This window comes from Eptatretus burgeri, chromosome 8 (genome assembly GCF_056783735.1).
Source record: "Eptatretus burgeri isolate ZD-2024b chromosome 8, Ebu_testis_v1, whole genome shotgun sequence".
In the NCBI taxonomy this organism is placed as follows: Eukaryota; Metazoa; Chordata; class Myxini; order Myxiniformes; family Myxinidae; genus Eptatretus; species Eptatretus burgeri.
Window position 1 is genome coordinate 79,395,115 of NC_140968.1, and position 27,278 is coordinate 79,422,392.

Below are 27,278 nucleotides of genomic sequence, written 5' to 3' on the forward strand. Positions count from 1 at the left end.
TATATATATATATATATATATATATATATATATATATATCTACAGTGGTCTGCAACAGTATTCACCCCCTCCCCCCCCCCGCCCTCCAATTTTTCACATTTTGATTATTTAATGACCATTTGAAATTTGAGCTTATTTCATGATCCTTTCAAATCAAACTTAATATAACATCTACATAAACTACTCCAAAGTGATTAAGCTAAAATATGTAGATAAAATGTGAATAAGTCAGATTACCAGAGAAAATCAGATGATTCTTAGTTGCATAAGTATTCAACCCCTTTGCGTGATTAACACTTAACTTCAGGAGCAAATTATTTGTTTGAAAGGTTACAAAATAAGTGTAATAGTTTTCACCTGTATGTATAATCAGTGATTTAAGTTAAAAATTAAGCTCCCCACTTATCTAAGGATTTTTAAGGAGCAACTCACTTTGTCAGCCAACAAGGTAAAGATAAATACCAATAAGCTTTCCAAAGAAGACATAAAGTGGTGGAGAAGCACCAATAGGAGAGGGCTAGAAGAACATTTCAAAGTCACTCATTATCCCTTTGAGTACGGTGAAATATATCATTAAGAAGTGGAGGACGTATCATACCACCCAGACTCTACGCAGATGAGGTCGCCCATCCAAACAGTAGCCGAGCAAGCAGGAAACTGGTTTGGGATGTCACTGCTTTGATTTTGTTTCACAACTAAGTCCTTTGATCATTGGCCTTGGCCTTTAATGGCTGATCTAGACCTTAAAGGAATTTGTCATTGGTAACATGAAAATGTTGTATGGTAGAGTCACAAAATTCTGTATATGATCTTAAGTTCATCCTAATGGTCTTTATTTTTGAAGGCGTGTCCTTAAGAATTTGCTAAAGGTCTAACTTCTGCTCTTACGAACCAACTTGCAGTGGCCAAAGAAGATAAATGTGTTGGTAACAAGCAGAGGCTGCAAAGAAGGAATGCGTTGACGATAAGATTATTACATATGAACACATATTATTATTATTACGTATAAAGATTATGAAGAAGAACATTTGAAGAAGATTACATATGAAGAAGATTATTACATATGAGCACAGCATGAGTAATCAAGAAACCAAACAAGTAGAGGTACATTCAAAGTACACTGCCCCCCCCCCCCAACCATGCCAAATAAATTAATAAGAAATCCTCCAGCGTGCGGCGGCGCCCCGGCAATGCTGCCATGCAGCATATGGAGACGGAAAAGGGAGGGAGCAGTATCCAATAAATGATTAATTGCATCATTAAAATAAATAAATAATAATCGTAAAAATAATTAATTTCTTAATCAATTGGCTAATAGCATCCTAAAACCACCACTGTTTAATCCGTAACTGTAACTTTTTGAAAATTAAGTAATTCATTGAAAAATTAATAATGAATTGATTAATTGATTAATCAATATATTAGAAATACCCTTTATAGCTAAGTCACTTGGTTACAGTGTCATGCGCAAATATCAGCTTCCTAGCTCAAAAGGTACCTGAGATATGGCTCACATGAGAAATAAAATAATTAATAAATGGATAATAATTAAGTAATTAATCAACTAATTGATTAATTAAAAAATAAAAAAGTATCGTTTTTGCCAAAGCACATCTTCACTTTTGTCCCTAAATTTCAGCTTCCAAGTTCAAAGGATGGCTGAGATATCGCCCGGACAAACAAGAAACAAACAAACAAACAGAGGAAAAACTGAGTACTCCATTTGGGGCTCGGCGATGACATCATGCATCATCTGGATATGGAATTGGGAAGGAGCGGTGTACAATATTACAGGTTTTGCTATTCTTCGCACATACTCTTGATGGCAAAGTTTGTTATGTTTTTACAACTACCAGTATTTGGTTTTATCACACAACTCCACCGAAAGCATGGACGGAATAATACCGTGCAAAACATCTCAGGAGTAAATCCTGCTGAAATCAGGTGCAAATCAAATGTTTCATTTTATCTCGTCAATGAGGATTTCCGTATGTCTATATATCTCAATATCTGCATATCTAGGGACAGGTTAACAACAGGTTATGAGGTACTGACCTTATTTCCATAGTTCAAAAATGACTTAAATGCAGAATGCATTTTATAGTGCTCCATGGCCATGCAGATGGTGTTGAGGACAATGCACACCATGATGAACATGTCCATGAAAGGGTTTTTCAACAGCAGCTGAAACCTTCCTTTGAGCCAAACCCACTTGGGACAGCAGTTCCAGATGAAGATGGTGCGTAAAACAGAATGCCAACATTGTGAACATCGTGACTTTGACTTGACCACTGCAACAGAAACATAGACAAATGCGAAACTATTTAAGAACAGCATGCTGATAAATATCCTGGAAAAAGACAAAAACAGATGGAAAGTGAGCGGCACTTGGACTTGGCTATTTTGAGGGTGGCAGACAGAGAAGCATGAGGGCGTCCAACAGATTGGTACATATTTCCTAACCAATTGTATGCACTCGTGCAAATATAATCATAGGCGGATACTCTTTGACAGGCAACCGGAAGCTTGTACTGAACAAATGTCACATAATCTACCTTTTGGTGCTGACATTCTGAAGGTAATCACAGCATATTGGAAATTAGCATCTTCAATGATGAATAGCAGTGAAGCGACTTCTTTTATGACTATATATTCGAAGAAAGGAGAAACCATTGTAAAAACCCACCAGTTACAACTACCTGTATTTGGTTACAACTACCAGTTTTCTTGGTATAACTGTCATGGTACAACAACCAGAGCTGAAAATGATGCCATAACCTGGAATCTCGAGAGCACTAATGCATGACTAAGTGGCAAAGAAAGAGTTGCTGAGCAATTCGAGTTACTACATGACACTCCTACACTACTACACTCAACATACACATCTGGATGTCTTTGTCATTAGTGCAGGGAGATGGGGTTTTGCAATTGCTTATGTGTGTGTGTGTGTGTGTGTGTATGTGTGTGTTTGTGTGTGCGTGTGTGCGTGCATGCGTGCGTGCGTGTGTGCGTGCGCACGTGTCCAGGCCATAACTTTTTTTTACCGTTTGAGCTTTTGCAATCAAATTTTCAACAAACTTTTATTTTGGGAATATGGAGAAGACTAATCGAAAAATTGGATGAAAATGTCAAAGGGGAAAGTCACAGTAAGTACAAATAGCCCTTATCAGCCCGTCCACTGCGCAGTGCGAGATGGCCAGGTTTTCTTTAATCACTCCTGTGTTCATTTATTTTGGCCTCTTGTATTTTGAGATGCTTTCCAGTTTACCATTTGATCTTTTGTCATCAAATTTTCACCAAACCTTCATTATGAGAATATGGAGAATAGTATGGAGGCAAGGACCAATTTTTTTTTTCCACTTTCGATCAACGCAAGAGAGCCAAAGCAACCACCATGCCAAAATCATTCTACGTACCCCTCTCATAGATTATAGGGTGGTGGTTACCTCGACAAACCCGTGTGTTCGTTTCCGAGGAGTCATTAAGTGCAAACACCACCCAAAAATATCATCGCAGCAATAAATGTGATCTCATCTACAATCAGTGGTTGCTATGGCCTTATTATTCGACCAATGAACCAGAAATTTGGTGAGACTGGTGCTCATAGCTCCTTGCATACTGCCCATATGCTAAAGTGTGACATTTCAGCATACCAAGAGTTATCTCCCTTGCTGAAGTGAAATTGGCCCATTTCCCATGCTCTCGACCCCCCACTCAAAATGAACCACTCCAACCCAAATGGCCACACTGAGTGAAAAAACAAAAATCACATTTTCAATAAAAAGAAACCATATGGGATGTACCCAAACCGAATTAAACTGTCAAGTGCCCCGTCAACAGGTCAAACAGGAATTGAAAAATAATGCTTATTAAACTGATGCGACAAAATCTTATCACTATGTTATTAAAATCCTTTTCATTGCTCCATGCACTAATAAGTGCGTATTTGAGAGAAGGAAGTTCGTTTCACAGTGAATTTGAAAGAGTATTTGAGCTACACTGAAGAATGTTTTTATTCCAAATTTAATTTTTTTCTTTGTTCGTTTCAGGCGAAACATCATTGATGAGAGAGCAGTAGCACTCCTACCAGTTGTGATTAAATGACAGTCTGGAGCTTTCAGAGTGCATCATCGATGCTTTCATAGAGGATAACCAATTGACAAGATCATCAGTGGATGAAGAAATGAACACCCCCTCAGACCCCTCGTTGCACAATACCGAGCAGAAACTTTGTCAACAGTAATTAGAAATGGTGCAGGTGCTGCTTGATTTCATAAGAGCAGAGAGGGAATGGTCATTGTCACTTAACCCATCATCGTTTGCCAAGATGTTACCTTGGGTGGCAGGTTATGACCATATAAACTACTTTCGGTGGGGCTGCATTTATGTGATTGATATGCACCGGCTCAAAAATACTGCAACAGCGCATGATATTTACAAGGAATTCACAGAGAAGGTAACTTTGTGTAAAAGCACATCAATAAGAGCGTCAATCAGATCTAAACAGATCAGGGGCTGCAGAGCTCGTCCGGTAGCTGACATCAAAGGAATGCTTGGAATTGATAATGAAGAGGAGCGTGAGTGTTTTGAGACAGGAATGAAGAGACTGAAGTGGGATATGGAAGATAATGAGATGATTGCCAGACAGTTTGATCAGTTCCATGTGTTTGAGCATCACGTCTCGTCCAATGATGCTGCTCCAGAAGATGTGAAGAATTACCTCTTGAATGCTGAGGTTCATGGACAGGAAATTGTTAAACAGTTTGTTGCCCAGTGAGTGCGTTACGGGAGAAAACAAAAGCACCGAGTTATTTGAGAGAATACCAAAGAGGAATTCAAAGACCTTTGACTCACTGATGAAAACGTCTACAGTCTCCAACAAAACAAATACAAAGTATGCTTCCAACAAAGCAGACAGGGATGCGTCTAAGAGAATAGTTGTTGCTTCAGAAGGTGGAAGTAAGATTGACGAAGAGAATCTCTTACAGTTTGAACTAACCTGGATTCCCCTCTCAGATGCTAATCATGATGGAACCCTTCACTTACCAGACAAAGCTGTTCTGGGAAATACTATATGAGGGTCACACAGTGCAAGAAATTCCAGATCGAGGTGGGCTGCCAACCTGCTGTATCATGGATGGAACAGCTTTATTTCAAAGCAATGGGAAACCACAGTGAGCCACCACTTTTGGAGACCTGGCAGATGTGTTGATGAAAGCAGTTTTTAGCCATTTTAGTGAGAACCGTACAAGGATTGACATCATGTTTGACCGCTACAAACCAGACTCCACAAAAGCAGAGACAATAGAGCACAAGCGTGGCTCTCACTACAGACCAATCTGATGGAAAGTAGACAGTCCAGATGAGCCCCTTCCAAAGCATTAGAATGCTTGCATTAATATCCTGAAAACAGAGAATTTTGTGGACTTCTTGTCAATTATTTGATAGAAAAAAAACCCAATCAAGCCTTCCAGAAAATAGTCATCATCACTGCAGATGGCTTTCATGATATTGAGAAAGCAGTTGCATCAAACGGAGATGTCTCGGACATCCTCAAGTCTAATCAGGAAGAAGCAGACAATAGATTGGTGCTGCATGCAGTGGATGCTTCAAATTTGGGCTTTCAAAGACTATTAGTCCACTATCTTGACAAGGATGTACTTATGTTACCGATTCACTCATTTGAGGACTGTTTGCAGAAGAGCTATGGATGAGTGCAGGGACAAAGAAAAACCTCAGATTGATTCCAGTCCATGATGTCCACTCGACATTGGCCAGGCCTTAACAGGTTTCCACTCAAACAGGATGCCATACAAGCTCCTTTTTAGGACAAGACAATAAATCAGGGTGGAAATCTTCAAGACAATCCCATCCCTGCTGGTTGGACTTGGAGTGGGAGTATTGAGTAGGAAATCTTATCAGCGGTTGAACAGTTTGTGATACAGCTGTACTTTGCCATTATCAAAGCTGAGCTCCGTGGATGAACTTCATGCCTGTTTGTACAGATGAAAGCCTACAAAATCCCAAAGCCTTCAGGTTTTGGCAGGCAGCTAAGCCTCGGTGTAAACCTCACAGTCTGCTATTTCAGAAGTAGCAAGAGGAGGTGTCAATGACTCTCATAGAGAAGAGTACACAGGTCTTCTAATGGCTTCGCAGGTCAGAAAAGTGCCCTCACCTCTGAGACGTGTAATAAATTCTGAGAAAATATGGCAAGGGAATTTAAGAATCCAGATGAGAAATGAGAAATGAGGGGAGAAATCCGAGGGTGTACTGGACACAGGGGCTCGTGTGCCTATTGCGATTCCTATGGTATTGGATCAAGCTACTTGAGGTTGCAAACACATCACCTCATTGCAGGAGCATAGCTTGTGGTTGGCGACGAGAGCAACAACTCCAATTTTGTGTCATGGCTTTGCAAGTGAGAGACCACGAGTGATGCCATGAAGGTTCGGGATATACACATTGCTGCCATGGTGCTGTTAAAGGGGAACCCAAACACAATTTTATTTTTTCCTGGAAAACCATTGAAAATCATTAATCACGGTCGAATTTGAAAGGAAAAAAAATTTGAATTATTTTTGCCAATCACAAAGTTCCAATTTACAATTCCACCAGTGACGTCACACTCAGAACCCACCTTGATCCAAATGGTGGCTTTACGTCGAGAAACAGTGTATTCCAAGCTCGGATTCTGATACCGCTTCTACCATGATTAGCAACTCCGATGGTTCTCAGTCCGTTGGAACTGATCAGTGGGATTTTGAAGAAATTATTGGAGACAACATTTGTGATGAAAACGTTTTTGGAGGGGATTATGGAGCCGTATCGTTTCGAGCCTTATGCGAGTGATTCAGACGAAGATGGTGATCAATGGAGATGTTGGGGAAGATGAAAATGTCGGTCGCATGTTCACTACAGATTGGTAGGTTTTGTTTTTTCAGTTCAATTGACGGTTTTTAAGAGATTTTGTATTAATTGATAAAGCAGTTATATGACTCCAGCAGAAACATGGCACGGACGCGAACACGACGGTGGGGCATGGCACAACACAGCATGGACATCGCCCAGGCACACTCGGATACTGCAGACAAAATGGGTGACAAATGCTTTGTCCCACTGTTGCAGGCTGACCAGGTGTATTGTATTTTACGGGATCATCCTGTTTCATACTTTTTCCAGATGCCATTTGCGTCTGTGGTCGTGTCCGTGCTGTGTCAGTGCCATGTCTGTGCTGTGTCATGCCATGTTGATGTCCTGCCCCAGTGGAGGGGGGAGTGATTCAAGGGTGGAGGGGGGGTGGTTCTGAGTATTGTGGGGGGATGGCGGATGGGGGGGAGCGGTGTGAGCAGTGTTGGTGCATATTGTGGGGTGATGTTGACCCCCTCCCCTCTACACAATTCCCCATCAACCATCATCCCACAATACGCGCCACCACCGCACAAATCTGTCGATGTTCTATCCCAGTGGAGGGGGAAGTGTTACTAGGGGGTGGGGTGGTGTGGGGTGGTTGTGGGTATTGTGGATAGATGGTGGAGGGGGGGATTGCGGTGGCGGTGCGTATTGTGGGGTGACGGTTGATGGTTGATTGTGGGGGGATGGTGGAGGGAAGGTGTGGGGTGGTGGTGGGTATTGTAAGGGTGATGGTTGATGGGGGATTGTGGGGGATGGTGGTGGGTATTATGGGGGTGGTGGTTGATGTGGGGTTGAGGGGGTATGATGGAGGGGGTGTAGGATTGTGGTGGGTATTGGGGGCTGATGGTTGATGGGGGAATGTGGAGTGAGAGGGGGAGGTTGGAGGGGTGGGACCCTGAAAGTTTTAGTGTCCTTGGTAAAATCCTCTCGGAGGAGTAGATGATGATGATACATACGTACTTTCTCTCCACTATAAATAGATGGTGGTTCACTTGATTTATAGAAATTTGTGTAAATAAAAGGTAATTATTTTCAGGTTCTCTTGTGATAACTGCCAGGTAATGGCAACAGGTGTTTGATTCACCGCTCAAATCACCCATGTCCACGTGCTGGTAGCTCGGTGGAGATGGTGTTACAGTTTTGAGCGACAGCTGTTTCTTCCAATTAATCATGGGAATGTCATCCTCTCTCAATCATGGCAGATAAACATAAGATCTAGCCATCTCAGTTGTTTCATAATGTGCTCTGCAAAATGTTCTGAGCACAAAAGCGAACGTTTTTGTAGGCCCAATCCAAATTAGGGTATTTCAGACAAACCTCATTAAATTTCTGGCAAACTTAGGGTCATTCGCCCATTGGTGTAGCATGAAATCATCTCAGTTTGTATTACTGCAACCACCAAGGACACATCGACTCAGCATAATTGTGAAAAATCTAAAATGATTCGCCATTTGAGTTGTCACACTGCGATGTAATCCGGACAGTACAAATATAGTGGTCAACTTCTGAGTGTGACGTCACGGCTAAGCAAGATGACGAAGAAGAAGTTTTTTAATAACTTTTAATAGCAAAATTACCCACTTTATAAATTGTAAATTGGAAAAAGACCATATATTTTGTGGGGTATCGGGGATAGATTAGCGTTGAGGCGGTCTGAGTGTTTGGGTATCCCTCGAAGCTCTAAGTTGGCATGAACAGTGCCGTGGGTAGCCAGAATAGATCTGGGTAGATGCTATGGTCCAATGAAGTCAGATGAGTTGAAGGAGTTGAAGAGCCTATCGGGGTCACAACTTGTTGGTTTGCAAATGTGGCAAAGAAAGCAGCCTTCATTCCTCGATTTCCCGACTTCCTTTACTCGTGCAGTCAATGTGTTGCCATCAATGGAACCCTCTCCCAGCTGAGGCTGGAGTTTCCCAAGTCAGTGTTTTTGGGCCAATGTTGTTCCTCATCTATAGTGCTGGGAGGATGGTTGAGAGGTATGCACACTTGTCTCTAGGCTATCTCGCCTGAGTTTGATTCCCAACCCAGCTATAAACTGAGAGCCCTGGTGTTTCACAGGTGGGGTGATTCCTTAACGTGTGTGCCATCCCTCGAATGGATGTTAAACGGGTATCCCAGCATCCATTGGTGAATGTTAAAGATCGCATGGTGTCTTTCTTGAAGAGTAGGTGAGCTATTGATGACACCATGGCCAAATTTCAAATTCTTGCCCTGACTTGTCAAACGTTATGCCTGGCCAGCCAGTTCATGAAGACTCAGGCCAAGCTTCCCCTGGCTGACCCCCACATTAAAAGGTGGGTTAATAGTAACTGTTGAAGAAGAAGTTGTTCCTCGTCTATCTTTAAAGTGACCTCTCCAATGGTCTGAAAAACGTCTACCTTTTTGCAGATGACAACATATTGTGTTGTACAGTATCCCCATCAGAAGGATGGGAAGAGAGCAGCTGCATCTCTCTGCTTATCTGAAATGATTACACACTGGTCTGACAAATGGAACATGTCCTTCAATCCTGGAAAAATCATACAGTCTCACCCTATTGTTGTGCAAGAATCATCAAACGAACTGACATATCCATAATCCGTGGTCACCCACTGGAAGAGGTTCAGTCTCTTGAACTTCTCGGCCTCATCATCAGCCATGACCCTTCTTGTGCTGATCACAGAGCAGAGCCGGCCTCCAAAGCCAGCCACAGACTAGGAATTCTCCATCAATCCAAGCCTTTCCTTGGAAACTTAGAGCTACTCACAGTCTACAAGCTGGCCTTTGTCCATAGCTCAATGGAGTACTGTTCTCTGCTATGGGCTGGTACCCCAGCATCACATATATCTCTATATCATCATAGAATCTCTTGGATTCTGTGTAATCTAAAACTCTCACAATGATTGGAATCTCCCAAGATGAGGCTGAAGCACATGGTCAGTTGCTCTCACATTGAAGGCAGGTCGGTCGTGTCTTTGTTTTCTCCCATCCATTCTCCAACATTGCTCCCTTTCCTCTCAGTCCCCCGACCCTCCCTATCTACTCCACGTGCATTCATCCAGTAATCCCCCACTGTTTAAACTTCCAAAATCCAGGTTGGGTGCACACCTCAACTCTTTTATTCTTCGCTTCTCCCATCCATGGAACCAACTGCCAGGTGCTGTTCTTTCTCACTCTTCCCTCCAGGACTTCAAGTAAGCCATGCACCACCATCTCTTGTCATCTCCAATTCTGACCCACGATCTTTATGACTCCCCATTAACCTTTCCTCACCCAAACATCTTACTTGCTAGTTTCAGTGTTTCCTCCCCTCCTTATGCTTTCCATTCATCCTGCTCATTCATTTCCTTTATATTTGTCTCTGTTAGATCTGCCTTGCGCTTCCATTAGCCTTGCTCCTATTTTTTTTTAAAAAGAAACGAAATAAAAACAGTGCAATTGCTTCATGTGTGCATGTTCCTCGTCGAAGGACGCAGGTAGCTTCAGACTCCAAGCAATCTACTTCAAAAGTGAAGTACAGTATACTCTTTGGAATTGTCTTGGTTTTTTTATTTAGTGCACAATAATTGTCAAGGTCATTCAATTTGATTGACGTTAGTATCAACAATATGAATGAGAATTTTTCTGCAGAGACATTATCTCATTAACATCTCTTTCTGTCTCTGGATTGAACAAAACTTTTGACTTGTAGAAAATTAAATAACGACACTCAGTTAGTTTTGCTTCCAAATGACAGTTTTTAGCTCGCCTGTTCGAAGAACAGAGAGTTATAGCGATACCCCCGGCGTGAGCGTCAGCGTGAGCGTGAAAATGTTAAAGTTTTTGGTGCAAGTTATTTCCTTTCTAATGTTTTTTATCTACCACACTATTTTTTACTGATTACAATATACAAATACATATATTGCTTTAAAATTATTTGGATCAGACTTCACAGCAATGCTTTATAAAAAATATTATTAGACTAGTCTTTTAAAAGCGATAAATGTATAAACAGGCGAGCATTGGGCGGCTTTGTGACAGGTTTGGGAAGAAAACTGTAGTGAAGAAGAAGAAGAAGAAGAACAAGAACAAAAGAAGAAGAAAACAAAGAGAATAGATTGTGATGAGGAGGAAGAACATGTGGGGTGTTCCTGATAGGTAAGGCAAATGAAGAATTTCAAAATATTCTTAAAGGCTTTTAAAGTAAGAAGCAAACTGTTTCATTTAGCATGAATACTAGTTCAAATTAGAGGTATTGAGAATGGAAAAGGATAAAGAATGAAGGAAGAAAGAAATAACAGGCAGAATGAGTTCATTATTTTGGACTTAATTGGAGTTTTTATTTTATTTTATTTTTGAAGTGAAGAGGGGTAATAAAATAAAGTTGAGCAGCATTAACGGAGAAGAGTTAGAATAAGTAAAGCCAAATGAGTTACGTGTCAGAGCAGAGATAGAACGGGCATGCTTACTAAAAGAGCCAGCTTGGTCTTGTAGAGTCGACCAGATACTCACAAGGATACAAATTTGATAATGCACTACAACAAGGCATGGTAAAATAAGGTAAATTGGAGGGAAACACAATTAACAATACAGGGATGACGCGACAACAGAAAGACAATGATTCTGATCTGGAAAACTTCGCTTTGATGACTACAAGGAGGCACATTTGAGCCAACTTCCAACACACTGAAATCTGGAACAGGAAGTGATGCAAGTTACAACAGTTACTGAACACTTCCTCTGCTCATATGGCAATCTTTTCTCCGAGTGATAAAGTTAAGTATGGGTAAGTATGTGCGCAGCCATTTCAAAAAAGGTGGACAGTCCATGTGCTTGCCCACTCACCACCATTTGTGCTGATATGTTGCTTTTCTTTGCTGACTTCAAAAATATCCGAAAGATGATCCAAACTCACATGCCGCTGAGACAAAATATCCTGCAAGAATCATCATCCGTCCATAACAAAAGGGTGAGTCTCACTCGGGTGTAAGCTCTCACTTAACCAAAGGGAACTGTGTTCCAGTCAGTCACGAAAAGTGTCAGATAAGGGTTTAGAACATGGTATCGTTATTATCAATTTCAGAGATTTTGGGTATATAACCCCTACATAACACTGTATACCTCAATATTCAAAAAAAGAGAAAGGCAATTTACAATATTCAGGGTGGCCATAAAGTCTGGAAACAGAGATAATGCTTCCAAACTTTAATGATAATTTCCGTGGATGATAATTTCCCGAACTGGATTGGACGATGTGGCACTGTGGAGTGGGCTGCATGCTTGCCAGATCTGAACCCCTTTAATTACTTCTTCTGGGGTTTGCTGAAGGCACAGGTTTATTCAGTGAAAATCAGACACGAAACATCTGAGGCAACACATCATGGATGCATCTACAGGGATTGATGGAAATTCTGCATTAATGCACCGTATTCAATGCAATTTTTCACAGTGCATTGAACTGTGCATTTCTCATGAGGGACAACACATTGAACATGTCATGTAATGTCATTGAACATATCATGTTTTGTAATGTAATGTCAATTAACCATTTATAATGTATGTCCGCCAATGTTTCCAGGCTTTATGGCCACCATGTACATATATAGAAATGTATATATGTATGTGTACATATATATATATATATATATATATATATATATATATATATATATATATATATATATATATATATATATACATATGTGTTAGCAAATACCACCCACCACTTCGCTGATAGAAATACTAAAGGGGGGAGGGAGGCAAAAGAGTGGTGAAGAGGGATAGAGGTGTGGGGGAGAGAGAGCAGAGAGTGAAGAGGTGGAGGGGAAGGGAGAGAGGAGGGAGGGTGAGCGAGGAGGGGTGGGGGAAGGGAAGACAGTGTGAGGTGAGAGAAAGGGAAGGCAGACGTGTGGTGGAGCATTAATTACGATTCATACTATCTCATCAAAATGATTCTACATTGAATAACAGTGAAAATTGAAACAAAATAATGTCTGAAATCCATTTTTCACTGCTCATACTACAAACACAGGCCGGAGACAAACTCCTGTCCGGACAAGTCCAGATGCTAACTCCCATCCAGACATAAATACCGCCCGGACATGTCCGGAGCTAAGTTGTCTGGAGAAAAACACCGCCTGGGTGCGTCCGGAGACAAACACCGCCAGGGCATGTCCGGAGCAAAGATGGCTGGAGACAAACACCACTCGGACACATCTGGAGAAAAACACTACCCAGACGCGTCCGGAGCCAAGCTGGCCAGAGGTAAATACCGCTCAGACACGTCCAGACACAAAGTTCCATCTGGACATAAAGACCACCAGGACACGTCCGGAGACAAATCCTGCCCGGACACATCCGGAGATGAACACCGTCCAGAAAAGTTCAGAGACAGAGAGGGTGGGGGGAGGGGGAGGGGGAGGGTACTGCACTGTATTGGGAAGGGGTAGAGCAAGGCTGGAACAGAGAGAGAGAGAGAGAGAGAGAGAGAGAGAGAGAGAGAGAGAGAGAGAGAGAGAGAGAGAGAGAGAGAGACAGAGAGAGAGAGAGAGAGAGAGAGAGAGAGAGACAGAGAGAGGTGGGGGAAGGGGAGTTGGCAGAAAGAATATGTTATGCTATATGAACAAAACACACACACACACACACACACACACACACACACACACACACACACACACACACACACACACACACACACACACACACACACACACACACACACACACACACACACACACACGTGCTTGTCCGATATCGGCATTTTTTTTAGGAATCTGCAGGTTGGAGTCAATGTGATTACCAACTACAGTAGTTACTGTTTACAACCCAGAAACCTTGAGTCGCTTTCACTGAAAAAGAACATTGCATTTATAAAGACATTTCAGGGACATGTTCACAAACATGATTCTTTATAAACAGCTGCGTGTGACGTGTGGGGAAAAAATTTGGCTTGGTTATTTAGAAAACATGTTAGTACAGGAAATGGCTCAGAAATCGGGTGTTGTTTCACAACAAATCGCTCAGAATGACGGAGCACTAACCACTCGCTCACGGTGACGGAGCACGAACCACTCGCTCAGGGTGACGGAGCACGAACCACTCGCTCAGGGTGACGGAGCACGAACCACTCGCTCAGGGTGACGGAGCACGAACCACTCGCTCAGGGTGACGGAGCACGAACCACTCGCTCAGGGTGACGGAGCACGAACCACTCGCTCAGGGTGACGGAGCACGAACCACTCGCTCAGGGTGACGGAGCACGAACCACTCGCTCAGGGTGACGGAGCACGAACCACTCGCTCAGGGTGACGGAGCACGAACCACTCGCTCAGGGTGACGGAGCACGAACCACTCGCTCAGGGTGACGGAGCACGAACCACTCGCTCAGGGTGACGGAGCACGAACCACTCGCTCAGGGTGACGGAGCACGAACCACTCGCTCAGGGTGACTGAGCACGAACCACTCGCTCAGGGTGACGGAGCACGAACCACTCGCTCAGGGTGACGGAGCACGAACCACTCGCTCAGGGTGACGGAGCACGAACCACTCGCTCAGGGTGACGGAGCACGAACCACTCGCTCAGGGTGACGGAGCACGAACCACTCGCTCAGGGTGACGGAGCACGAACCACTCGCTCAGGGTGACGGAGCACGAACCACTCGCTCAGGGTGACTGAGCACGAACCACTCGCTCAGGGTGACTGAGCACGAACCACTCGCTCAGGGTGACTGAGCACGAACCACTCGCTCAGGGTGATGGAGCATGAACCGCTCGCTCAAGGTGACGGAGCACTGACCACTCGCTCAGGGTGACGGAGCACTGACCACTCGCTCAGGGTGACTGAGTACGAACCACTCGCTCAGGGTGACGGAACACGAACCACTCGCTCAGGGTGATGGAGCATGAACTGCTCGCTCAAGGTGACGGAGCACTGACCACTCGCTCAGGGTGACTGAGCACGAACCACTCGCTCAGGGTGACTGAGCACGAACCACTCGCTCAGGGTGATGGAGCATGAACCGCTCGCTCAAGGTGACGGAGCACTGACCACTCGCTCAGGGTGACGGAGCACTGACCACTCGCTCAGGGTGACTGAGCACGAACCACTCGCTCAGGGTGACGGAACACGAACCACTCGCTCAGGGTGATGGAGCATGAACCGCTCGCTCAAGGTGACGGAGCACTGACCTCTCGCTCAGGGTGACGGAGCACTGACCACTCGCTCAGGGTGACTGAGTACGAACCACTCGCTCAGGGTGACGGAGCACTGACCACTCGCTCAGGATGACTGAGTACGAACCACTCGCTCAGGGTGACGGAGCATGAACCACTCGCTCAGGGTGACGGAGCACGAACCACTCGCTCAAGGTGACGGAGTACGAACCACTCGCTCAGGGTGACAGAGAATCCAACCGGTCGCTTTGCTGACAAGGGTGTGAAGGGGAGGTGGTGGAGAAAGAGAGAGGGGGAAAAGGGAGGGAGGAGAGGGGAGGCAGAGTGGATGGATAGAAATGAGGGAAAGGGAGAGGGGGTGGGAGGGGAATTGAGGAGTGGGTGAAGAAGGGCAGCGAGCTGGGAAGGGGAGAAGATTGAGGAAGTGGGTCGACGTGGAGAGAGCGATGGCTCATGAAACATTGCTATACACTGCAGGAGGGAGGGGTGTGAAAGAGAGACGGAGACAGAGACGCGGAGGCGGAGATGGGGGCGGAGACGGAGACAGAGATGTTGGAGGAGAGTTCTGTTTTTCATTTGGAGGGGGGAGCGAGGAGGGGACAGACAGAGAGAGTAGTGCGGGGGGGGGAGTGGGGAGCAGGAAAAATGGGAGGACAGGTGAGGGGTGGAGGCGGTGTGAGCACAGACAGTGATATGGAGAGGGGAGCGAGGATGGGACAGACAGAGAGAGTGGTGGAGTGGGGAAAGAAGAGATCGGTGAGGGGTGGAGGCAGCATTAGCAAAGACAGTGAAATGTTATGCTAAATAACTGAACACAAATAAAAAAACCATCTCATGTCAGAATAGCTGTACACACAAAAACTTTGATATCCTAGTTCCAGAAAATTTGTGGGAACATGAACCAAAAGCAATAACTGAAAACATGGAAGTACCGCTCACGTACAACCTAATGATCCCATCGAGCGTGAACATGGAAAACAAAGCGTTGCAAACAGATATCATATTTAGGTCCAAAAAAAGAGAAGGCATTGCTTATTGGGGTGTTAATACCAGTGATTTTGGACTAAACAATGCAGAAATCAAGAAAATGACCAAATACCAAGACCTCAAGAATGAAGTGAAAAGATTCTGGAAGCTGAAGAATGCCAAAGTTCTATCAGTGATAGTTGGAGCTAGAGGAATGACGACAAAGCACCTCACAGAGATATTAACCACCATCCCTGGGAATATTATTACAAACGAACTACAGTTGGAAGCTGTCTGGGGCTTAGCGACGATCCTGAAGCGAACCCTCGGCACAAAACTTTGAGAACAGAAAACTTCACATCTTGGTACATGAATCATGAATCATGAATACAGGGAGGGCTTCATTCTACTTTGAAGAACCCATATATGGAGATATCACATGACCAATAACACACACAACGGTGCCAAGTGCCATCGGAGTAAGATATTTTATACACATACACATACGAGCAAATGTACACACACATAAAGTAAATAAAAACGACAAACACAAAGATTTACCTTGAAACAGCGTTTTTAAAAGAACATTTAAAGTGGGTAATTAGTGACATTCAATTCAAAATTGTATCAAGCCACAGAAACAAAATGTCGATCTATACTCCATGCTTCACAGTGAGAACAAACATGGCGAACACCTGGTCAGATGGACCTTATTATTTTTTCAATATGTTTCCATGTCGAAGTGAGAACTGGATTACAAATGGCGATCACACAAAAAGGTTAAACAAAGCGACTTCCTGTAAAAATAAAACTGCACATTTTCAGTGAATGAGACGCTCGCCAAGTGGCTTAAGCATTCAAGCAAGCACTCCAAAGAAACGGTCGATAAGAAACTGCTCCCTTGGCACTCAATTGGCAATCACTGCACCGTCAAATTCAACATACATCTCCCTGAGACACCCAAAATGTCACACTTGTCTGAATCGGACAAATGAACACTTTTGTAGGAGTCAGAATTGCTTGTAAGTTCGATTCTGGAGCTTAAATTTTGTAATTCTTCCTAGTTTAAGAGATACTCGTGGCGATCACATGTGCGGAAATGAAATAAAACAACGAACGCTGATGTCTCCGGGTGTTTATATGCGTTGCAATGTCGCCAGCGATTTGAAGCTATGATGAACAGCTTGTTCGACGTTTCAGCCTGTTCCATGTCAAGGTGAGGTTCAGCAGGCCAAGAAACATGGCGGCTTCAGACCCAAGCGAGGTTACCCAGGAAATACCTTGAGACCCCAAACAGCAAGGTGGCTGAGGATCACCTGATGAAGGATATAATTAAATAAGGCTGTTAATTATCTTCAAAAGGGGTGTTTTAATTAACCCAAACACCTAATTTTCACTTTTGCACAATTTCTTTGGTGTTTTCTTCATATGTATGGAGAGTTTCAGGCTGTTAGGTTTTTTTTTATCATTTTGGACTTATGGAGGACACACACACACACACACAATACATATATATATATATATATATATATATATATATATATATATATATATATATATATATATATATATATATATATACATATATATATATATATTGTTGTGGTTGAGGAAATTCGCAAACCACCATTCAGGTCCCGTAGGTGAGATATCTCTGTAAGTACATGTGTAGTTAGCCCCAAACCCGTTGTTTAGAGGGAATAAATGTGATTCATTCGGGCTGCGACCCTTTAAGATAGCCGTTTTTCTGTTCTGTCTTTATTTTGAACCAACCACGTCTCAACCGCCATCACACAACAACCACCAAACGCAACGCCGCTTCACAACAACGCCAACAGCCACGACCTTTACCTTCACAACTCGCTCTCGCAACCATCGCATCACCGCCATTCCAAGCGTCACCGTAGCCAGGGACCACCACTTTAGACCCTCCACCACCTTCACCTCTCTTTCTGCGGCCATTCCCGCGCCGCTTGTGAACGCCGAGCATCAGGCTGTCCTGGCCTCGTGCGGGGCGCGCGCCGAGCAGCGGGTGCAAAAAGCGGCCTTTCCAAGAGGAAGTCGGATCAGGAATGATACACGCCCACTTCCGATCCCTCCAATCATTAAGCGCGGGGCGATTTGGCCCCGCCTCCAGGCGCGTCGGAGTAGAATCGATATATGCAAATTCGAGGATCAGGGGAGGTTCACGCCCACTTTTCCTCCGTCCAATGGGCGAGCGTGGCTCCGCCCCCGAGCCCATCCTGATCCGGAAATTTGCATATGGATTCTCCTGCCGTGATATAAAGCGCCGAGCGCGGGGCGAATTCAGTCAGTTTTCTGTTTCGGGCTCGGGCGAGTTGGAGAGGTGTGGCGGTGGCGAAGCGTGGCAGCAGCAGTCAAGACGAGTCTGGAGGAGAGTCGGTCTGTCGGGGTTCGGAGTCTGTCGGGGAGCTGCAGAGAGGGGAAGCCGGGAACGCGGTCGAGGGCGCAGTGGAGTCGCTCGTCGCGGGACCCAAGCAAGCCAGCTATCCTCTTTCCCCAGAGCATCAACAATTCCCCCCTCCCCTGTTTCCCCCCGCGCTGAGATAGTGCGAAAAGGGGGCCCCGTTCCCACCCCATTCCAAGCAGTGCCAATGAAACCCGCGGAGGAGCGCGGAGTCGGGGCACCGCCGCGGCATTTGCGGCTCATCACAATACAGGTAGGCTCCACCCGGTCTCGCGCCCACAGACCACGTCTGCCCCCTTGTATTCGAGGGTGGCCCTTTTCTTTTGATTTTGAGTATATGTGTTGTCGGCGCCGTCTGTAAAGTAAAACTGTGTAAGTGTTGCCGTGTGCTCACGTAGTCGGTAGTAGATCTGCATTGTGTTTCTTTTGTTGCAATTGCTTTTGGTGCATAATTGTTGTGTTTCTTTTACATTTGCTTTTGGTGCATAATTGTTGTAATTGTATATGTGTGCTTTCCGTTTGCCGCGGAATAAATGTGCCTCATGTTGAACTGTTTTTCCCGTTTCGCTTCGTCTTTTCTTTAATTTGTAACTCCATCTTACTTCACGTAAAGGGTTGGTAGTGGGCTAAATACGCCCGATAATTAATCGAAACCGTCGAGGTTGACGATAACACCGCTCAGTTATCCCGATAGTACGGAACGGGTCGCTTAAAGTGGCCCGTGTCCGAAGTCGACCTGCGGCGAGGTGCGATCGCCCGGGCTACCCTCTGTGTGGGTACTTAGGTAGGTCGAATTTGGCGAACAACCCTATCCCACGCGGGGGGCCGATTGGCACGATCGTGATGAGGCCGAAAGGCCCACCCGTGACTAGTTCCCGGCGTTAGTCCGAGAGGGTCACGACGGAATTGTCCGTCCGGTGGGCGACGTGCCGCGATTCGAGTTACGTGGCCGCTCGCACGCCGACGGGCGCGAATTCGCAACAATATATATATATATATATATATATATATATATATATATATATATATATATATATATATATATATATATATATATATATATATATATATATATTCTTCTTCTTTCAGCTGCTCCCGTTAGGGGTCCCCACAGCGGATCATCCGTATGATCCACATCGTGATTTGGCACATGTTTTACGCCGGATGCCCTTCCTGACGCAACCCTGGTCGCCTCTTACGACATAGGGATATGGTGCACCTATTTTAACCGGGGTATACTGGTACTAATTTTGCCGACCTTGGAAGGATGACAGGATCAGTCAACCCCCTGGTGTATTAATTCAGTGGCCCAACGGGGCTTGAACTCAGGACCTTTTGGATCCCAAGCCGCTGCCCTAACCACTGCGCCAACACCAGGCTTTTATAAATAAATATATATATATATAAATAAATAATTTATATATATAGTTACGGATCAGGAAACCATTTGCATTCAACATACAGATGTCCCAAAAGTCAGTTATGTCATTAAGTATGTGTGTAGTCAGATCCCCTTCCTTTTGTCTAGTGGGAGAATCAAAGGCGTGCGTTGCGATTTCTTTTAGTTAGGTTATTACATCTAACAAGCCATCTAACAACCATCCCATCTGCATGACCCCTCAGCCCATCACGAGCCACCACCAACCAGCTGTCTTCTCACACCCTGACGTGCCAAGGCAAGATCTCGCGGTTCTGGTTTCTCGGCTCCCACAAACGTTGTAACTCTTTCACGATGACCTTTGCAACAATGATACTGTTGCGCGTCAAGTATGAACCCTCGTGGAAGAGTGGCTGGGGTTTCCTGGCAGGGGCGAGGCCCCACGCCGGAAGGGTGGGCCGTAGGACCCTGTCCAATCAAAGGCAGACAGTGAGGTGTGTTTCACGAAGGGCCTCTCCCCGTTGAGGGAGGTCGATAAATCCCCGAGCATTCTCTGAGAGCGCAGGGTTTTGGTGTGTTTTTGCTGTCACGAATTGTTTTTGCTGTTATGAAGGGGTTACGAAGGGTTGGTGCCTGTAGGTGGTTGATTGGCATGGAAAAAAACTTTGGTGACCTTCCTTCAGGAGGTAGCACAAAACGTGCCTAAATTAGTTTCCCAGCCAAGGTTTCGTAATATCACCTTCACTCCCAAGTCGTACTTTGGAGGTACAACAAGCATGGATTGGAAATCTTCCCAGATGGAATGGAATGAGGTTGTCAAGGTTACTAGCTCCACCTACTGTGATATCTGCACACTGAATATTTACACTAAATCATTTAAGGTAAGACGTCGATGAGCCCGATAGTGATGGGTACTGTGTGTGTGTGTGTGTGTGTGTGTGTGTGTGTGTGTGTGTGTGTGTGTGTGTGTATAATATATATATATATATATATATATATATATATATATATATATATATATATATATATATATCATGTGTGCTACCCCCACATCAACAGCTTCAACTACAACCGCAACCACAGCTGGCGTGAACACGCTGACGATTAACTCCGAGAATAAACATGGATAAAGCAATTTGACGCAAATGAACCTTGCATTCCCAACTTGAGTCTGTTATAAATTGGGGAAATTAACCCAATATAAATCCCCCAGGGTATATCAATGAAACAAAAATGGTTTTGGCATTAAATAATGGCAAGGATCGGCATGCACATCGAGTTCGGAGTAAATCAGTAATGGAATAAGCAAAGACAGAACAAGCACAACAATAATTATGCATGAAGGAAATAAATAAATAAATGTGGTACTTAGGCCTAAGTCACATTTGCTCTACGGCGAGGATACGGCGGCCATACGCCCTCTGAATTGACAGAAACATGTGGCGGCCTCAGGGTGGCCCTACGCCGTTTGGCTATCTTTTACAGGCCGTAGGGGTCACCGTGGAATTATAACGCGGAGTTATAACTTTTTTCATTTCTACGCTCGCCGTAGCAATTCGACAAGCCGTAGCCATGACTTAGATGTGTTCCACGTCGACCGTACGTAGGGCGTACGCTGGGCTTGCGTTATTCGTGCGGCTGCCGTAGTCTCATCAATGAAAAATGAATTTTGCCATAAAAACCGAACACATTTTAAATAACTGAACACAACGAAGCGTTCATGTTTGTTCACACGTCTCCCCCACACCTGTTCGAGCCGCATCTTCGCGCTTTGTCCATTCAGTTTGTCGGTGGAAGTCCTCGTGAAAGCATCTCTCGTGTGTCGATCGCGACTTTACCTCGTGTTTTCACCTTGATTTGTGCTGGTTTTTTTTTTTACTCATCTTGTGTTTTAATTAATAACAAAAAAGCAATCCGATCACGTGGTGTGACAGACTGTCGGGCAAGGATTTAATTTCACAGAAAAACCGGTGTAATTTGGAATATCCATGATTACCTCAGCCCGATGCGTTTGATGAAAGTGATTGTGGTTCTGGGGGCATCATGTTTGATGAGCTGCCCTGGGGGCAGCGCTCGCAGAGTGCGCGAGCGATCGGAATCCAGGCCGGAGCTCGAGCCTGTGTGAACCTTTGGATTGGTGAGTGTACCAGTTTACATACAACACACCGCCACCGAAGGTCATTTACTCATCTTATTTTACCTTAAACATGGGGAATTTCAGTTGAAAGTGTCTTGAAAGTGGGTTTTCTTGGGGTCCAGGAACAGATTAATTCACTCCATTATTTCTTATTGGGAAAATAGTTTGGGAATCGAACTTTTTGCAATCCGAACAGCCTCCTGGAACGAATTAAATTGGGATTCTGGGAACACCACGTACTGGTATGTTCCGAACTGTTATATTTTTATTTCAGTAAAAAAGAACTGGTATATATACCCACTCGTTACCGCCCGTCTGGCCGCACGTTCGCCTTAGGGCCCCCCTGCGGTCACCTTGCAGGCACCTTGCATCTGCCTTGAAAATTCTATGGCCTCCACAGGAACGCCCTCAGGTCACCATGCGACATCAAATCAAAGACCGTATGGCACCCCCACGTTTTCGGTCTCCACAATCTCTAAATACACCGTGCGGCTCCCGGAAAAATAAAAATATATGTGATTGCTTCAGTACATTGTGACCGTGGAAATACTGCGGCCGCTGTATAATTGCTCGTGGCCGTAGATTTTGGAGACCCCACGGCCGCCGTGGCAAATGTGACTTAGGCCTTAGCAACAACCAAGGAAACTAAACCACCCAAACGTGACACACACATGATAGGCATGCACACCAAGCCAGGAGAGCGAGTAAAATGGCAGGCAGTGTGTCCTGACTGGTCCACGACAGAGAGGGTCTTAAGAGGAAGCCATAGCAATTAAGCAAGCTATGGGGGTAGAAACAGCATTTTGCTCTGGTCATTCCACAATGTTCACAAGGGAACCCTCTCGTCCCAGGACTGCACCGAGTAAAAAGTGCCGAATCCTACACACAGAGCCAAATTCAGTGCCTCATTCTCCCTCCACCACACCCATTGTTGTGTCTCCACGCTGGCCACCGCAAACCATTCGCCAGCCCACACGCCCTATCAATAATGGACAACTGTGGAGGAGGAGCAGTCTCTCCTCGTGGGTCGGAGGGACACGCCGTATCGCCACTACTCACTTGCCCAGAATTGCTGAGCTCAACGGGAGAAAAAGGATACAAGAGAGACAGAACAGAACATTCATACTCTCTCTCTCTCTCTCTCTCTCTCTCTCTCTCTCTCTCTCTCTCTCTCTCTCTCTCTGTCTCTGTCTCTGTCTCTGTCTCTGTCTCTGTCTCTGTCTCTGTCTCTGTCTCTGTCTCTGTCTCTGTCTCTCCCTCTCTCTCTCTCCCCCCTCTGTCATCTATCTATAATTCCAGCAATGTGTGTGTGTCTGTCTGTCTGTCTGTTTGTCTGCGACCTGCCTTTTCTCGACGACCGCCGGTCCGATCGGATTGAAACTTGCCAGGAATATTGCCGGGGCCCCGCAGATGTGCCTTTTCGAGGTTTGATGTCAATCGGACGAGAGGTTCCCAAGTTACGGCCATTTGTCTGTCGACCAATGACAAGACACGGTGCTATGACATCACGAATGACGTCACAATTAATGTTTATTTATTTATTTTCTATTTTTTATTTTTCTTATTTTTTTGCACGATTGACAGTCCGATCTGATTGAAACTTGCCAGGAATATTGCTGGGGACCCGCAGATTTGCCTTTTTGAGGTTTGATATTAATCGGATAAGTGGTTCCCAAGTTACGACCATTTATCTGTCCACCAATGACAACACACGGTGCTATGACGACACGAATGACGTCACAATTAATGTTTATTAACCTCTGCCATCGAAGATGGACGGAGGTTACTGTTTTCACCCCTGTCTGTTTGTTTGTTTGTTTGTGAACAATATTATGGAAAAACTCCTGGACGGATTTCGACGAAACTTGGTGGGGGGATTAGGTATGGTCCAAGGATCATGCCATTAGATTTTGGACTTGGTCCAAAGTCCAATATGGCCGCTATGGCGGCCATTTTGAAAAAATATTTGAATTTTTGTTTTTGCATTTCTACGTTTTAAGTGATTTCCAACCCCAAAAAAAAATTGTTAGAGAAAAAAAACAAACAAAATTTTGCAACTTTTTTTCAAACAAATTTCGATTTTGTTTGAAAAATATTTGAATTTTTTTTTTTGCATTTCTACATGATTTAAGTGATTTCCAACCCCCCCAAAAAATTTGTTAGAGAAAAAAAAAAAACAGAAATTTTGCACCTTTTTTTTCAAAAAAATTTCCGATTTTATTTGAAAAATATTTGAATTGTTTTTTTGCATTTCTACATGTTTTAAGTGATTTCCAACCCAAAAAAATTTGTTTGAGGAAAAAAAAAAAAATTTGCACCTTTTTTTTCAAAAAAGTTTCGATTTTATTTTTTTGGCATTTCTACATGCGCGTCGATCTAGTTTAGTTTATTCAATCGTGGTTCAGTAGAGTCTGATCCATTTTGACCTACAATGAATAGGATATCAGGTTCACTTAAGTGACCCAGCAGTATTGGCGGCGGAGGTTTTGCACTCGACCGAGTGCTCCCCCTCTAGTTTATTTATTTATTTGTTTTTTGTGAATACATTTACAGAGAGAGGGGTGAGAGAGGAGGGGAGAGAGAGGAGGGGAGAGAGAGGAGGGGGAAAGATGGGGGAAAGGGGGGAGAGAGGGGGAGAGAGGGGAGGTGAGAGAGAGGGGGTCAGAGAGAGGGGGAGAGAGGGGGGTCAGAGAGAGGGGTCGTCACAATTCGAGAGAGGGGGAGAGAGGAGGGGCAAGAGAGTGGGGGCAAGAGAGGGGAGGCAAGAGAGAGGGGGTGAGAGAGGGGGGGCAAGAGAGAGGAGCGAGAGAGAGGGGGCGAGAGAGAGGGGCAAGAGAGAGCTGCACATACTGGCACTCACTTACGGGCACGCACCTATGGGCCCACCGCTACGGGCCCGTACAAGAACCATTAAAGCTTACAATGCCATCACCCAGCAGCACACAAACAAACAGGATGACTTATCGCTACTCACTTGGTCCTAATAGAGGCACAAAAACCCGACAAACCACGCGAACACAAACGAGGTTGATACCTTAATTCTAATAACCAGTGTCTCTCCAACCCCCCCCCCCCCCACCAATGTTTTAACAATATACTAGCATAACCCGTGCTGTGCGCGACATGTTGGGGTGGGTGTGTTTGAGAAAGGAACTGATGCAGAGTATCAGTAGTAATTTTAATTTAATGCAGTAAGTGGAATACGATTTCACTGTTTCAGAACCATGTTATTCACTTTTTTGTACCATGCACCTCATATGGTCTTTGAGATAATGTAAGCCGAATATCACGTTACTCGAGTGCAGAACAAAGTCGAAGATAGTGCGACACGAAACCACAAACTCGGAAATAATATATAAGATAGATGAGCTGGCAGCAGGGCTGGATTAAGGTCTTCGTAGGCCAAGGCCCTTGAGATTTCGTAGGCCAAATTCAAGAGTGACCAAAACGACGATTTTGAACATGAAATTTAATCGGAACAGACTGCGGTAAATGGCGATTTGTCCGACTTTCAAATATACAAGTGCCTATAAAATCCAATTCGGCTTCGAAATTGAGAAACGAACGATACAGAAAACAAATTCGGAGGAATGTATGTACGTATATTCAATTTCCACCCTGCTGAAACACCTTCTTTCGTGCCTTTTGGTTGGCAAACGACGTGATCACTTCGGAGAAATCGATTTGCTTCATCAGCTCGGATTCAACACAGAGCAGAGTGAGCGTGGACACGCGCACCTGCCCCACTGTCGACAGAAGACAATTTTTCACGCGCTTTAGTGTGTTGAAGGAGCGTTCACCCTCGCAGCTCATAGCAAATATCGAACAATGTATTCGGAGGGCAACAAAAATATTGGGGAATGTCTGTGTCAAATTGTTGTGAATAATGTACTTGAGCATGTCCGATACATCGATGAACTTGGAGTATTTCGAGCAAAGTTCTATTTCCTGAACTATGTCCATTTCAACGTCAGCAGGGTCCGCTGAAACCAGTTTCTCCGTGGGGATGGGATGGGGATAAACCATGGGGATGAATCCAAACAGATCCGTGATTTTCTGATAGCTCTCTCTTCTCCTATGGATTTCTGTCAGAAGGCGATCGAGTATGGAGAAGTACGTCTCAACTCTGAACTTCTCCCTGCCAGATTTTGGGGTTTCTTCTTCCTTGTCATTTTCATCGAAGACCTTCTTTCGCCTCTTGACCCGACGATTATCATCAGCGTAAATGATGGATGGACTCAACCATCTTTTTGGCGCGGTCCTGAAATGCATCGAATCTTTCATCGTTTCGAAGCGACTCTATGTATTCATGGAGGGCATCATAATGCTGCTTCACTGCTCCGACATCTATTCCAGGTTGTTGGAGACATCTGTTTACTCGATCAATGTTGCCAAGTAGATCAGACCAGACAGCGCACATGATTGCTGTTTCGGTGAGTTCCATCTTCTCAGCCAATGCTTTGGCTTCCAGTCTCACTGACGGAGTGTCTTTAGGGCGCTCGGCTATCTTCATTAGCGCCTTCTTTATGTCCTTGTAGCTTGCGGAAAACGCTTTACAAGCGTCCGCGCGAGCTGACCACCTCGTATCAGACTCGGACAAACATTTGAGTTTGATGGCACGTTCATCGAGTGACTTATTTAAAATGGCCCATCTTTGGGGAGATGCTGACATAAAGTTATACACGGCTTGAATAAGTCCAAAGTTTTTGACGGCTTCCAAGCCACTCTCTGCGGCAGCGACTCCTACCAGATTCAAACTGTGCGCAGCACATGGTACCCACTGAGCCAATGGAATAATTTTACAGACTCTTGCTTGTACGCCTGAATAGACACCGGACATGTTGCTTGCATTGTCGTATGACTGCCCTCGACAATCCATGAGATCAATCCCATTGGCTTCCAGTACCTCTTGCAATTTTCCAAACAGATATTCACCATCGTGAGGCTCAATGACGACGTACTGTAGAAACCTTTCGACGGCGCTACCATCTTGTATCATATATCAAAATATTACCGTCAACTGATCGATATGCGAAACGTCTGGCGTCAAATCGACGGAAACACCATAATATTTTGCATCCTTTATTTCTTGCACGATGGTAGATTTCACTTTTTCAGCCAGTAGTAGGATAAACTCGTCACATATTGTTGATGACAGGTATGATACACTTCCCTTTCCCTTGTTCCCATACACTTCAAGATGCTGGGTGAGAAATGGATCAAATTTTGAGACTAGTTCAAGACAACCAAGATAGTTTCCATTGTTAGCACAACCCAGCTGCTCAGTCGTGCCCCGGAACAGAAGCCCTCTTTCGGTCAGGAACGA

At 44.6% G+C, this 27,278-nt stretch overlaps 1 protein-coding gene across 1 annotated transcript in view; it reads right to left on the minus strand.

The window, feature by feature from the left end:
- Nucleotides 1–27,278, minus strand: part of LOC147022136 (sodium channel protein type 4 subunit alpha B-like) — a 144,364-nt gene that overhangs the window by 59,990 nt on the left and 57,096 nt on the right. The window contains exons 10-11 of the mRNA XM_085892749.1: nt 11,716–11,806; nt 2,056–2,291 (exon numbers count right to left, since the gene is read on the minus strand). Coding sequence (XP_085748875.1) covers nt 2,056–2,291; nt 11,716–11,806 — 327 coding nt within the window. The remainder of the gene's footprint in view (nt 1–2,055; nt 2,292–11,715; nt 11,807–27,278) is intronic.